We start from the raw sequence: 14,577 nt of genomic DNA, 5'->3' as shown, positions 1-14,577 counted from the left end.
GGTTACAGCGCGCTACCGGCTGGTTCGCGTGTCCTTACACGCCTGAGTGAGTGGGGGTAGGTTACGAATGGCGCCGACACCTCGTCGCTAAGGTAAGCAATCAGGGCCTTTAACCCTGCTCCGACGCTGCGTCTGTAACGGACTCCCCAAAGAGACCACGTGGGGCTTCTTGTACCGCCGGGCTGCGGTTAATGGTGACTGCCCTCGCCCGGTCCTGCGGCTCCGCCTGATTTGGCGGCCGGGGCCGCTACTCTGACTCCCACACCCACGGCCCACCAGACCGCTGGTCGCACTTCTGACCACCGGCGCACTTGCTCGGCGCCCACGGGCGGAGTCGCGGACTGTGACTGGGAACCAGTCTTACCGTGCGGCACAGCCTGACGTGACGGGACCCCATGTGACCTACTGGCTATCCCGTCATCCAAATTCTTCCCCCGACTATGATCTGGTCATGACTCCTTGTCTCCCTCCCTCCCCTGTTGATTGTTTTTGCAGGGAGCTACCGCTAGCGCACGCCCCACCTGAACCAGCCGCGCAGATTGATACAGGTTTTGCAATGGTATGCGCCCGGTTATTGCTGGCAGTCACACTTGCTGGTAGTCTTCCCTTCTAGTCCATGTCTTCCCCCACGGTGGCCACTGGCTGTTCAATATTAGTTATCATTTCTTGACACGAGAGGCTCCAGTGTTAACAAGTAACATACCTCCAGTTAAGATTTTTTCACACGTGTTCCAAATAATACTTTGGACCATATCGTAATGAGAGTCTCTCTCTCTCGCTCTGCACGAAGTTACACATAAATAATGGTTTCAGCACCGAGTGAATCACTGATGCCTGGGTGCTTCATTAAAACTTGGGATACTTTAGACGCATAACATATAAGCGTTTTTTGCATACAATGTTGATGTTTTCTGTTTTTAATCCTTAGGTCTGACGGTGTGGCAGTACTTTTAGCTTGCTCCAGTCATAGACCAACCAGGTTGTATAAACCATACTCCTGAGCTCACCTTAGGGCACCCAATGAGTTTATGAGCATTATCTGGTCCTGAAGAATTGCCTTTAGGCCATGAAACATGTTGACCATGTCTGAGGGTTGAAATGAGGCCATACTAATGGTTATTTTGGTCCTCTATACCCCTCTTTGCACTTTTTAACAAAGTGGCTAGCCACACGAATAAAGGTCACTTAGTGGACTATCCAACTTTTTTTAAACTCACATTTTGCTCACTACCTCACTTTTCTATGTACCTCATACGCCAGAAAATCACGGCAAGGAACAAAAGATCTCCGTTAAAGAGTAACACGCGTTGTTACCCGTCAGGCATTGCAGCGCCGGCTTGACGTAGGAGCAGGAAGCCGATGATGCAAACAACATCACAAAGGGCTGAATGAGACATGTCATCCAGCCCATTAGTTGTGTGAGGCTTCTTAATTCCGACAAGGGACCTGTTGACTTCCCAAACTCCCTTTCCCTCCACTACCTCCTCTGAGAGAGAGACTCTATTACAGGTTTCATTCTAGGGGAACTTTGTACAACCTCTTTTGCTACATGTTCTTTGGACAGGTACACTGGACCCCTCTAAACACTGTCCCCCTTCGCCCCCTCTTTGTTCAAAAAAAAAAAACGAAAATCAAAGAACAGAAGTGAATTATTAACATCTTTTTGTGATTTGTAATAAAGCGTGAAAGCTTGAAAACAGCTTGAAACATTGAAAGAACATATTTGAACCAGTGATGCTGTGGTTGCGCTGAGTGATGCTGTGGTTGCGCTGAGTGATGCTGTGGTTGCGCTGAGTGATGCTGTGGTTGCGCTGAGTGATGCTGTGGTTGTGCAGAGTGATGCTGTGGTTGTGCTGAATGATGCTGTGGTGGTGCTGGGTGATGGTGGGGTGGCACTGAGTGATGCTGGGGTGGCGCTGAGTGATAATGTGGTGGTGCTGAGTGATGCTGGGGTAGCGCTGAGTGATGATGTGGTGATGATGAGTGGTGCTGTGGTGGTGCTGAGTGATGCTGGGGTGATGCTGAGTGATGATGTGGTGATGGTGAGTGGTGCTGAGTGATGCTGGCGTTGTGCTGAGTGATGCTGTGGCGTACAGTGATGCTGTAGTGGCGCATAGTGATGTTGTGGTGCCCCTGAGTGATGCTGTGGTGGTGCTGCGGGGGGCCGGGACTAGAGGAGAGAGGTAAGAGGGTAGAGAGTAGATAGGAGAAGAGAGGTGAGAGAGAATAAGAAAGGGGAGAGTGAGGAGAGGGTTGAGTGAGGAGAGGGTTGAGTGAGGAGAGGGGAGAGTGAGGAGAGGGTTGAGTGAGGAGAGGGTTGAGTGAGGAGAGGGTTGAGTGAGGAGAGGGTTGAGTGAGGAGAGGGTTGAGTGAGGAGAGGGGAGAGTGAGGAGAGGGGAGAGGGAGCGGAGAGAGGGGAGTGAGGAGAGAGGGGAGTGAAGAGAGAGGGTAGTGAGGAGAGAGGGGAGTGGGGAGAGAGGGGAAAGAGAGGGAGGGGAGAGAAGGATTGGAGAGTGAGGAGAGGGGAGAGTGAGGAGAAGGGAGAGGGGAGTGAGGGGGAGAGAGGGGAGAGTGGTGAGAGGAGAGTGGTGAGAGGGGAGAGTGGGGATAGTGAGGATAGTGAGGAGAGGGGAGATTGAGGTGAGAGGGAGGTGAGAGAGGAAGGGGAGAGTGGTGAGAGTAAGGAGAGCGGAGAGATAAGATATCAGTTCTTCTGTTGTGGGCAGTGGAGTATCTTTACTCACTATTGTTTGGTGAGAATATTAGAAGCGTTTCTGCGCAGAAGATTTTACGCCTCAGGAAGTAAAATATCGGATAAACACGTCCTGTTTGTTTGCAGCGTTTCTAAAAAGTGAAAACAAACGGCAGCTACAGTAAACAGCGCAGTCTGGTGAGGAGGCGGCCTGCTGGGGACAGGGTGTCAGCCTCCTCCCCTCGAATTAGAGGCACAGCGTGCTCATGAGTCATGGCGAGTGTAAAGAGCAGGCGATGGCGGAGGGTTGTCAGCGCCTCTGGGCAATGGAGGAGGGAGTCTAGAATTCAGCAAATTGAGCCTGATTTTTTTGCACAGCAGTACAAGCTGCTGTGCTACATAGCTTAATGTAAAATAAAAAATAAAAAATGTGGTCAGATCGTGTCATATCGCTTTTTTTTTACTTTAAGCTATGCAGGTACAAAGAAGTTTAAATTGTTATTTTTCCTATACTTAATGCCCAGTGAAGTTACTAGCGTGCCAAAGTGTAGCTAGCAGGAACGCGGAGCATGGACAGACTGGTGTTACGGCCAGAGGTGCTAACCTTGAAACTGGGGAACCAGATTAGAGTCTCGGCACCAGATCAACATCCTGTAATTCTGGGCAAATCAAATAGCCGCCCCTTGCCTGAAAAATGATGTGTCCTTCTGCAATGTAACTGGTGCTCATCTAAATCACTCCAAGCCCTTCCAGTGGACTCTGCGCTATATAAAACAAGCTATGATTGAGGGAGGCAATTAGCAATGGGGTGGGGAAGGAGCATGCAGTGACAGGATCTAGGTAGTGAGAGACAGGCCAGCAACGAAGGGGAAGAAGCATGCAGCGACAGACGTGAGGTCGTGGTAGGGACAGGCAAGCAACAAAATAGAATGTGGACGCTGGACAGTAAAAAAAAAAAATGGATATTACAAGTGCAAGGCCAGTGGAAGGACACTGGATGCCGAAAACATTACTTGAGCCAGGCGCCACAGCAAGAACAAAGACGTGAAGCCAAGCAGGAAGCTGGAGGGAGGAGGCACTGACCAACGGGAAGAAAGGAAACACGAGTAACGTGGGAAACAACTAGTAGTAAGTAAAGGTAACTAATGCCAGGGCTCTAACCCCTTTAAGATTTTTTTTCTCGTAACAAGAGATTTTGCAATCGCCGTCTAGGCTTAACTCACACTTCTAACGCACAAAGTTGAATCACACATTAAAGCTATACTATTTGTGCAGGCATTGGGAAAAGGTCAAAATCCACCTAGGAAAAGGAGAAATACGTAAAACTTGTACAGTCAGAAGGAACTACACATGCATATTAAGCCAAACAAAATCTATAAACACAGCCCGATAACAAGACTGAGCTATACAAGACTTATGTAAGCACATCCGTAGGCCAAGCAAAATCCACGACAACGGAGAATCTCCATTTATATGGAGCCAAACAACTACACAAAGCAATGCTAAATCTATAGACAGCGAAGTCAACACTGTACAAATGTAAAATAGGATGTGCAACCAAAGCCAACACATGAAACAAGCCCTCGGCATTGCTGTGGTGGGGATGGGGGGGGCGGGGAGAGGCAAGAAGGGAAGAATAGGGGAGAGTAAGGGTGACGAGACGCACGGGGAGCAGCAGCCTTTCATGTGCCGGCCGGCCGTGGGCAGTGAATAATTAGGGGAGGAGAAATGCCAGAGCGCACGCTGGGGGAAGCTTGTGGGAGGGAGGCTGGTGGCTTTGATGCGTGCACGCGCTTTTTTCACGGGCACAGCATCAAATCGCCCGTTTGGTTAAGCTCTCGTTAAGCCCCAATATGTCTCGACATCTGCAATGCGCAAGCGCATTGGCAGAGGTCGAGCCCTAAAAAACACTTCCTACGCTACAGCCGGCAGACCGATGCCTCTCTTCCATCCTTTTCTTCCTGTCTCCAGTCCTGGCAGCAGGAAGCACCGGGGCTCCCAGGCTCCCCTGAGCCGATCACAATGCTGCAATGCAGCATTGTGATTTGTCTAAGCACCATGGTTTGACGCTCAGATGGGTAATCAGAGGCTGGGTATGTTCCTCACCAGCCTGTGCATTACAACCTGGTCGGGAAGATGCAAAGTGCACATGACTGTTTGGCCTGCCCAAGAGTCATGCTCACTTAGGGAGTGCAAACCACTTCTCCCAATGTTCTGGCCAGCCCCGTCCGCCCCAAGAGCCACTGACTGCAATAGGAAAACTAAAATGATAACAGTACGTTACCATTTTATTTTTCCTTTTGAGCTGTGGAGCGACACTCCTCTGCCTTTGTAGAGGAGCCGTCACTGCAAAATTATATATTTCCGTAACCACATTACATCCTTCACAAAACTTGAAACATAAGCTATTAAATTGACTTCAGTGATCCATACATTTCTGGGGGGGGGTGGGGGGGGGATGGGACCTTATAGAGGACTAACATTGTGTTTATATTAATAACTTGCTGAGCATTGATATCGTAAACATACAACAGAAGATCCTCAGCGTAGATAAAGTTACCAGCTCCAGATACATGAAATCGTGGATGGACATGACAAACATGCAAGAAAAGCAATATTGTATTTAACTATCAACATTACCAGCATCCCTGCCACCCAACGACCCCAAGGACTAAATTCAGGTGGCCTGCAACAATATTACAAATCCTGCGATTTACAATGAAAAGCTGTATTATTGCCCGAAAATAGACCAATACTACGTAGAGGAATTGGATAAAATTAACTCGATGCAGCCTGCATATTTTTAAAAGAGAGATAGAAATTTGAATATGTGCAATTTCTCTGGAACATCTAGACTGTCTGAGCACTGAAATAGATGGACCACCCCATTTTACAAATGGTCACATAAAAAATGCAATACATGCCAGATTTACACAGATTACCATGGGGAAATGTTTTGGAGGACATCCTACAAGGGCATAGCATATCACGTTCAAGGTCAAGTGTTCACCTTGAGCTGAATACGATGGATTTTACTAAATGACTCTGTAAATATAGAATTGAGTGAATATAAAACCCAAAAGCAGAAGCCATTTTTATAATGTATGTTTCGCCGTGATCGTAATAAACTATCCTTTGATAGGAGTGCACGATACTGGGATTTTAATACCAGCAAAACATACTTCTCGCTCTATTTTTTGTACTCCCTGGATCCGTTTTCTTTTCCCTTGCTTGAGTTATGTCATAATCTAACATCACATCTGGCTTTATGTGAACCCGATTATGTTGGCATCATTTCACAGCCATTGTTCTGTTGTGAAATAAAGCCTATTCAACACGTATTATGTGTACGGACAGGTTGCTTTATATCACTTAAAAACGCCGTGAATGCCAGTAAACGTGTGTTTGCGGACACGTATCTAACTGCTAGTGTTCAGAAGAAATTAAAGTTAAAAACAAAACAGGTTAATCTACAAAATTGAGTGAACATAGCCAAATCAACCATTGCAGATATTTTAGCTTTTAATATTGTGCACACCCACAAACATATTTTGGCGCGGTGATATTTCTTGATAGTTCTATACAAGACCAGTCCAAGCATGTGTTTTTTTTCTCCGCATAATATGGCGTCCTACTTTAGTATCTCGCTTTGCTGATCTGCTGACTGTTGTTGTAGGGCACCGGTCAATAAACTGCTATTTAAATGAGGTTGGACCGGCAGTCCTTTGAATGGGGCAGCGGTTTCTAACGTTGAAGTCACCTGACGATTATTTTTAGAATAATGAGCAGGTCTGTGCATGCTTTAGAAGAAAAATAACGAGTTTTGTTAGAAACCAGATATGCACAGAAGCTCCTACGAGTGCCTCCCGTTGCAGTGCAACCTAATATAGCGCCTATAGCAGTGTTTTATAATCAGTTTCCGTGTACCGCGTTTTCACAGCGTGAAATATACAGTATTTATTCCTCGAGAATCATGAAATGATGGTTTATGGAAACTGACCTAACCCTTTCTTTTTCAGCTTTCCTGAACAGGCTGATCGCTCTCAGGATGCTGCTCAAAAAAATAAAACTAAAAGCCTTGAACCTTTTCCTCTTGTATGATTATTTGCGTATCTGCCATTAGTAATATGCTTTGCATTGTTTATCTTTGATGCTCTGTTACTCTAAATTTTATTTTATCCTCTGTGACATACTTTTAAAACTTACCCGTTGAAACTTAAAAAACGAAAAAGGCCCATTTTCTAAGGGAGAGTTTCTGTGACAAAGAGTTAAAGCAGTGATAACACGAACCTGCAGGAGCGAGATAGCGAGGCGGGAGATGTAAATTAATACAAACGCCAGATTTAAGAAAGCTCCTTGGGGTGGAAGAAGCTTCATTTTAGGGGCAGTTAAAACTTGGAACTCGCTTCCGGCCGGCTTAAATAACAGTCCAAGGCTGTTATCCTTCAGAGAATTGCTAAAAACCTGGTTTTTCCCCAACTAATATTTCATTCTACAGTTTTCATCGGCAGCCTTTCTGGACTTTCTGGTAGCAGCACCTAGACGCCCCTGGGCAATCGTGTGCTATATAAATGTTGGCATCAAATCATATCAGGACGTAATATGTTCTGTTAAGATAATGACACCATGATCAATGTGACCAGTAAATGACTAGTTGTTTAGTAATTTAGTTGTATTTTAATGTCAGTTTCTTTTATTTTTCAACAGAGTCTAGGAGTACATTCAACTCAACCTCCATCACCCAAAATGCCTACCACAGATTTCAACTTTTCAGTTGGTTTCAAAGACTTGAATGGTGAGTAATTCTTGATAATATTGTTTAGCTGAGGAATTCAAGATTGGGCTTTAGAAAAACAAAGCATGTTTTTTAATTTATATTAATTTTGGATTTTTAATGTGTTGTAACCAAACTGTGGTGGTCTCAGATTGGTTTGGGTGTGGTACACATGAGAATGAGCGGTGGAATTCAGTATGATGTATTGCAAGAACCAAATGCTGGAGAGCCAATCAATCATTGACAAGGAGGAAGATTGTTTGATGATCCCTACCGACACTGTCTGCAAGTACTCACGCTGGGATTCTGTGCCGGTGAAGCTTTCCCTCTTCCTGCTTCTACTGCTCGCGGTACCCGCTTCGCGGGTCCCGCTTCGTGTGGGGGCTTCAATCATCGTTATCGAGGTCGGACTGTGGAGTTTGTTGTCCTTTGCCCGAGGCAGCGACTGTGGGTGACGGTATAGCGCGGGGCTGCGAGCGAGTGCGGGCGCAGGACTTCAAGTCCCAGGAGCGCCCGCCAGACCCAATTGCCTGCACCTGGGCCGCTCTCCCTGCATGCTCCTCCCCACCACCGCCTTTTAAAAACCTTTCCTTTTGGATGCTTACTGGGACACTGTCTGCAAGTACTCACGCTGGGATTCTGTGCCGGTGAAGCTTTCCCTCTTCCTGCTTCTACTGCTCGCGGTACCCGCTTCGCGGGTCCCTCTTCGCGGGTCCCGCTTTGTGTGGGGGCTTCAATCATCATTATCTAGGTCGGACTGTGGAGTTTGTTGTCCTTTGCCCGAGGCAGCGACTGTGGGTGACGGTATAGCGCGGGGCTGCGAGTGCGGGCGCAGGACTTCAAGTCCCAGGAGCGCCCGCCAGACCCAATTGCCTGCACCTGGGCCGCTCTCCCTGCATGCTCCTCCCCACTCACACTGTTTTACATAAATTTAATTACCTAACCGCCCTGCGCGGGAGCAGCCCGGGAGAAGCCCGGGACAAGGGCGGGCCGTCTAAGGCCGTCAAAGGTCGATAAAGGACGGGACGGGCCACCCCTCTAACATTTGTTTCCCGGTAAGAGACCTACCCCTCTATCAGCACCCGTTGGACATCAGTAAAGTGGGAAACATCCATTACAACGAAACTTTTACAACGCACTACCATTACGACGCAACTTTTACAACGCAAACCATTACAACGCATAGCGCTGGGGGGCGCTCTAGGATAGGGAATGTATTTAATATACTATCCAACACCTTCCCTACTATCCACGGGGACTGGAGTTGGAATAGTAAATTAAATAAATCACTATCCAGCGCCTAAAAGCATTATGCGTTGTAATGGTATGCGATGTAAAAACCGCGTTGTAAAGGCATGCGATGTAAAAGTATGCGTTGTAACGTCATACATCCCAGTAAAGTACCCATTGAACTGTAAGATACTGGTTTCGTTCACCGCCTACTGTGTTCATATACTGAAGGTCTCTCGCTTGTATCAATATGTCTGTAGAGACAGGGAAATCAAGGAATATAACTGTCAATACATCTAAGGGGGCAGTAATAGGTACAATCGACCAATTTTTCAAAGGAGTCACCACTGTCCTAGAGAAGGAAATTGCTGACACAGAAAAACGTTTATCCTTGGACCTGCTAACTGGCAAGCGTTCCTCTCTGGGACAAATTGGGAATGCACTTTCACCCGAGGTGATAGTTTTAGATCCTCCGAGCGATAATGCCCCCCCTATTGAGATTACTTCTCCCACTCTTCCAGGAGCCGTAGGGGACGAGGGAAATAACAGGACTAGTATATGTGGTCACACGTTCCCCTCCGATTTCTTAGTAAGTCCTAATGCTACAAGGTTATCTAGTTCACCCAAATTATTTGTATCCTCTCTAGCGACTCCAGAACAAGCAGGAAATCAATTAAAAAAAAAGAAAGAGACAAGGCTCTACCTCAAGCCCAGCTACAAAAGATAAAGTTAACACTTCGCCCTTAACACCCTTATTTACACGGTCACCTAAACCAAATCACCCACCTAAAATGACTAACATATTAGGCCTACTGCCCGACCAAAACTCTGAGAGCGAACTCCTCTCTAAAATAGAGATTACTGTGAAGTCCCTTCTACTTCCTCTTTTGGAGAGAACCAGACTAATAAGTACACATCTAGATAAGTTGGGTAAGCAAATAGAAGGGAATACCTTGGCCATAATGAAAATGTCTATGCCACAGCCAAAAAATTCTACTACAAATTCTGTTTCCCCCACCGTTCCACTGCCAGAACAACCTTCAACTAGTGGTGTACCCCCAATACCTAGTACTATGCAGGGGAAAAAAGCATTAGCAAAATCATCAAAGGAAATAACAATTATAGAAAAACCCAAGCCCCCCGTAAATAATCAAGCAAAAAATGGAGTGTCCCAAATTGACAGCGGAAAAAAGGAGGGAGAGAAAAGAGAAGTAACAACAAACCCCCCTTCCGCAAAAAATAACTTACCCATGAAAAATAGACTAGATAGGGAGAAGGGGGAACAGTTACCCCAGCGTCTAAATAGACCAATATCTAGGACAGTGGATTTACCGCCAGAATCGGCCCCTTATACAATAATTATGACGGGTGCCGGAATTAGCAGAGGGGGTTAGAGAGAACTACTATGCCTTAAAAAATAAAACCATCTATTGGCTAAAGCAAAACAGACCCCTCCCCGCACATGTAAACGGGGAAATTCTAACAGTAAGGCGAGCAGTCTGGGTGGGACCAAGACCAAAAGATAAGAGGGGGGACGTTATAATTATAAACTTTAAGGATCATAGAGCAGTGAGGTGCATTGGAGACTGGTATGAAGTTATAGGGGGAGATAACATTTCTACACACTATGTTAGTTATTTTTACCCACGAGAACTGATAACAAACCTAAAGCAGAATCCAACAAAAAGGTTTTACACAGATTGGAGAGAAGGAGGCTACCAACCTTCTCAGAAAAAATTTCGTAATCAATCTTTCCAACCAGTATACCCATACCCACAGTGGGGGAACCAGAATAACACTTATCAACCATTCCCAGAATTTAACATACCTACTTTTAATCCTTTTTCAACGCTGTTTGGGTTGGACGAAATAGATTGACTTGACAGGGAACAACCTTCTCCGGAAAAACACATTGTGTCAGAATCCACCAACCCGCAGGGTGATACCTTTTTGAAAGATTCGGTAGAAAGTTACAAATCAGAAGGTGAAAATCAGCTGGCCCTACTGAACATGAAATCTGCAAGGGAGGGAGTAAATCTAGTCCCGGGGAACACATCTAGCGACACACCAGATTTAACAAGAGAGGAAAGGCAGTCGGTTTTGGGGACACCTGCTCTAAATAAGGACACTGACATGAATGAGAGATTAGACCCCGGTATGAAAGGAATAAAAATAAAAATCATGTTTTGGAACATTGCAGGTCTTCGCACAAAAATTATGGATGGAAGTGCCTTAGATTTTGTCAAAGACTACCAGATAGTAGCCCTCCAGGAGACTTGGCTTACTACCGAAATGCATCTGACAGGGTACAAAACGTATTTTTCTCCAGCTATCCCTGGCACTTATGATAGGGCAAAGGGTGGGCTGATAATTTACATAGCGAACACCATACCAGGGCTAGAAACTACTGTCCTCAGCATAGAACCAACCTATCAGATATTGAGACTGTCTTTCCAGATAAGGAGGGTCTTTCTACTCGTAAATATGTACGACAATCTAGTAGAAAGCGAGAGAGTAAAAACACTCTGGGCTCTCCGTAAGAAACTCCTTACCTACTCAAAACAAACACAAGGCCTAGAACCCCCAAGCATCGTGTGGGGCGGCGATTTTAATCACCACCCTTGTGAAAGGAATAACAGTAATATTTGTAGTATGGGGCATGAAATAGATGAACAGATAACCCATTTTAGCCACTCAGTGGTGGGAGATTTCTTAAATGAAACTTTATCTAATCTGGACCTCGTGATATTAAATGAAGTAAAAACCTCCTGTGGGAAATTGGACCCAACCTATCTTGGAAGGGGCAGTGAGTCAACAATTGACTACATATTGACCACTGCGACCCTCAGAAATAAGGTCCAGAGATTCAATGTGCTAATAAATACTTTGAGCGACCATGCCGCGCTAGCCTTTGACCTATCTATAGAACTGGGGAATTTATCAGCACAGACTCTAATGACCACACTCGCCCAGAATAACATACACCTAAAAAAAACAAATGGTTATACCTTAGGATGGGGGAAGATAGATCCCGTAGAATAAACAAATAAGGTAGTAACTGCGGCATACCCGGCAATACTGAAATGCCTAGACACTAATGTAAAAGAAGAGGAAGTCCTAGATAATTTTATGGTGATTCTGGAAAAGGTAAATGAATCCCTGACAAGGAACCAAAAAGGTACAAAGGAAGGAAAAAAAGGATGGTGCAACCACAATTGCTCAGTGGCTCATAAAACTTTAAAAAGAGCATTAACAAAAACTAACAGAGATCAAGAGGAGGTTAGGATCCTGAGAAGGGCATACAGGCTGGCTTGTAAAGTTAGAAAAGAGGAATTAAAGAAAGCCCTATGGAACCAACTCCATGAGAGTTCACTAAATAGAAATGGTGAACTGTTCTGGAAGGTGGTGAAAGCCCCTTTCCTGACAGACACAAACAACCATCCAAAAGTAGAAGTCGCTATCGAGGGAACAACATGGGTAAACCATTTCTCGAAAATCTTTGGAAACCCTTCAAAAGTAGTTTTAACTGAGGGAAACAACCAGGAAAATCAGGATAGCCCATTTCCAATTGCACTGGAGGTTGAACTTTATGAAGTAATTAATGCAGTTAAAGCGAGCAAATGCGGAAAAGCCCCTCACCCAGACGGGGTACCAGTTGACTTCTTTAAATTCAAATTAGATCTGTGGGCCCCAATTATAAAGAGGGTGTTTGACGCTACTATGAAGCGTGGGCTAATTACATCTTGGACCCAATCAATTTTGGTACCTATATTTAAGAAGGGAAACAGAGAGGATGTGTCCTATTACCGTCCGATCTCGCTCCTGGATTCACTGGGGAAAGTACTGGGCAGAGTGGTTCTCCAGCGTCTACAGGAGTGGGCGGACGACACCGGGACCCTTTCGGACATCCAGTTCGGCTTCCGAGAGGGCTTCGGGACTACAGAACAAGCCCTGAACTTGGCCCTAATGATGGGAAAGTATGTGTCGGCTCAGCGGGAAAAACTGTATATGGTCTATGTCGACCTATCCGCAGCTTTTGACTGTGTCTCTCATGCAAAACTGTGGTTAGTTCTTATTAACATGGGTATGGATCCAGTCCTGGTAACCTTCCTTAGAGAACTGTATTCCAACGCTTCCTCCAGGGTGCGTTTTGGAGTGCGGGGCGAACTATCAGAGCCGTTCGCAGTGGAGCGCGGCGTCAGGCAGGGGTGTGTACTGGCCCCCTTTCTCTTCTCCCTTTATACTAACGGTCTCGAGGTAGAGATGTTGAGGGGGGCCAGGACCTACCCCGAGTGAAAGATCGCCTGGTGCCTGCGCTCCTGCGCTCCTATACGCAGACGATGCTGTGATATTAGCACGCACCCCACGGGAGCTACAGAAAGCACTAAATAGGTATGCACAATTCATGGCCAACTTGGACCTCCACATAAATATAAAGAAGACATATGTCATGGTGGCAGGACAAGGAAAGAAACAGTGGAAGAGAAGTTTTCTCGATAACGAAAAAATAGAACCAACTGCCCAATATCCTTACCTGGGGATTATGATGGACGAGAAGCTAAATTGGAAAGCAGCTATAGAAGCTCGCAAACACCAACTCCTGCGAGCAATTGCTGCCCTTATAAAATTTGCACAGAAATTAGGAAAAAGGCCACCAGTAGAGCTATTACGCATTTATAAAGCAAAGTGTCACTCCATCGCACTCTATGGGGCGGGTCTGTGGGGACATAAAAACACAAAAGACCTACAGGTAGCAGAGAATACCTTCATGAGATTCCTTTTGGCGGTCCCCAAACGAGTATCTACTTTCGCCTGCCATGCAGAGTTAGGAATGCCCCATATCGAGGATTTGGCAAAGATCGAACCCATACTCCTCTGGCGCCGTATTTGGACGTCAACAAAAAATACTTTTACAAAGGAGATTGTGGCAGACTGTATGTCAATGGACCATGTGGAAAAAATAGAATGGCTGAGATATGTAAAAAACTTTCTTACTGATTTGGGAATGGCAGAATATTATTCCAACCCTGAATCAATTATTGAAATCCCGAGGAAAGATCTAAAAAGAAGGGCTTTGAGTCATGTAGAAGAACTACGTACCAGCATAGAGATAAAGAAATTTTCAGTCCAACACTCCCTGACAGTCATGACCACGTTAGAAATGGAACCCTATTTAACCTATGTTGAGTCACACTTTGAGCGGTTTTTACTGGCAAGATTTAGGCTGAATATTTTCCATAGGGTCGTAGCCTTTCCTAACAGAAATAGCTGGGACGAAAGCTTAACGGTCTGTCCGTGTGATGAAACGTCTGAACAGTCAACAATCCATACGGTAATGTTCTGTAAATTTTATTCTGCACATCGCAAGCTATGGCTAACTCCCCTTTTGAGAACTTTGGGCCTTAGAAGATGCCGTCCCGCTATGTTGTGGCTGCAATTTTTAAGTTCTGAATTGACTTGTAAAACTGTGAGCACCTTTTTAAAATTTATTTTTAAACATAGAGTAAATCTTTGATGTGGTAATGCTTGATTATTCGGGGCAAAGAAGAAGGGCATCCCCTTTTGTAAATATATAAATTCTGTCTTAGTATTGTTAAAATGAATTTTAAATGATGTATTGTATAATGTCTTTTATGGTTTTTCATGTAAATTGAAACCGAATAAAGGTTTACTACTACTATTTGACCCTTACAATATGCCAAAGCCTTGAGGCAAGAGTTATGAGAGCCTAGGTGAGAATCTGCAGGCAGTCTGCAGCGTCTGACCTGGCAGCACTAGTGATCTGAATAGAAAGGACTTTACTGAAAATATGGTTATCCAAATGCAAAGGTGAACAGGGGTGTTTCTAAGGGTTTTTCTGAATTTGAACTGGTCATTGTGT

At 45.3% G+C, this 14,577-nt stretch overlaps 1 protein-coding gene across 3 annotated transcripts in view; it reads left to right on the top strand.

The window, feature by feature from the left end:
• Positions 1 to 14,577, top strand: part of APBB1IP (amyloid beta precursor protein binding family B member 1 interacting protein) — an 812,218-nt gene that overhangs the window by 279,532 nt on the left and 518,109 nt on the right. For all 3 annotated transcript variants that reach the window (XM_078663434.1, XM_078663435.1, XM_078663436.1), the window contains one exon: positions 7,400 to 7,487. In XM_078663434.1, the coding sequence (XP_078519560.1) occupies positions 7,400 to 7,487 (88 nt within the window). The remainder of the gene's footprint in view (positions 1 to 7,399; positions 7,488 to 14,577) is intronic.

The sequence above is a fragment of the Lissotriton helveticus genome, chromosome 10 (genome assembly GCF_964261635.1).
Source record: "Lissotriton helveticus chromosome 10, aLisHel1.1, whole genome shotgun sequence".
Lineage (NCBI taxonomy): Eukaryota > Metazoa > Chordata > Amphibia > Caudata > Salamandridae > Lissotriton > Lissotriton helveticus.
Note: the sequence above shows the minus strand (reverse complement) of the source record. Positions and strands in the feature narration are given on the sequence as shown.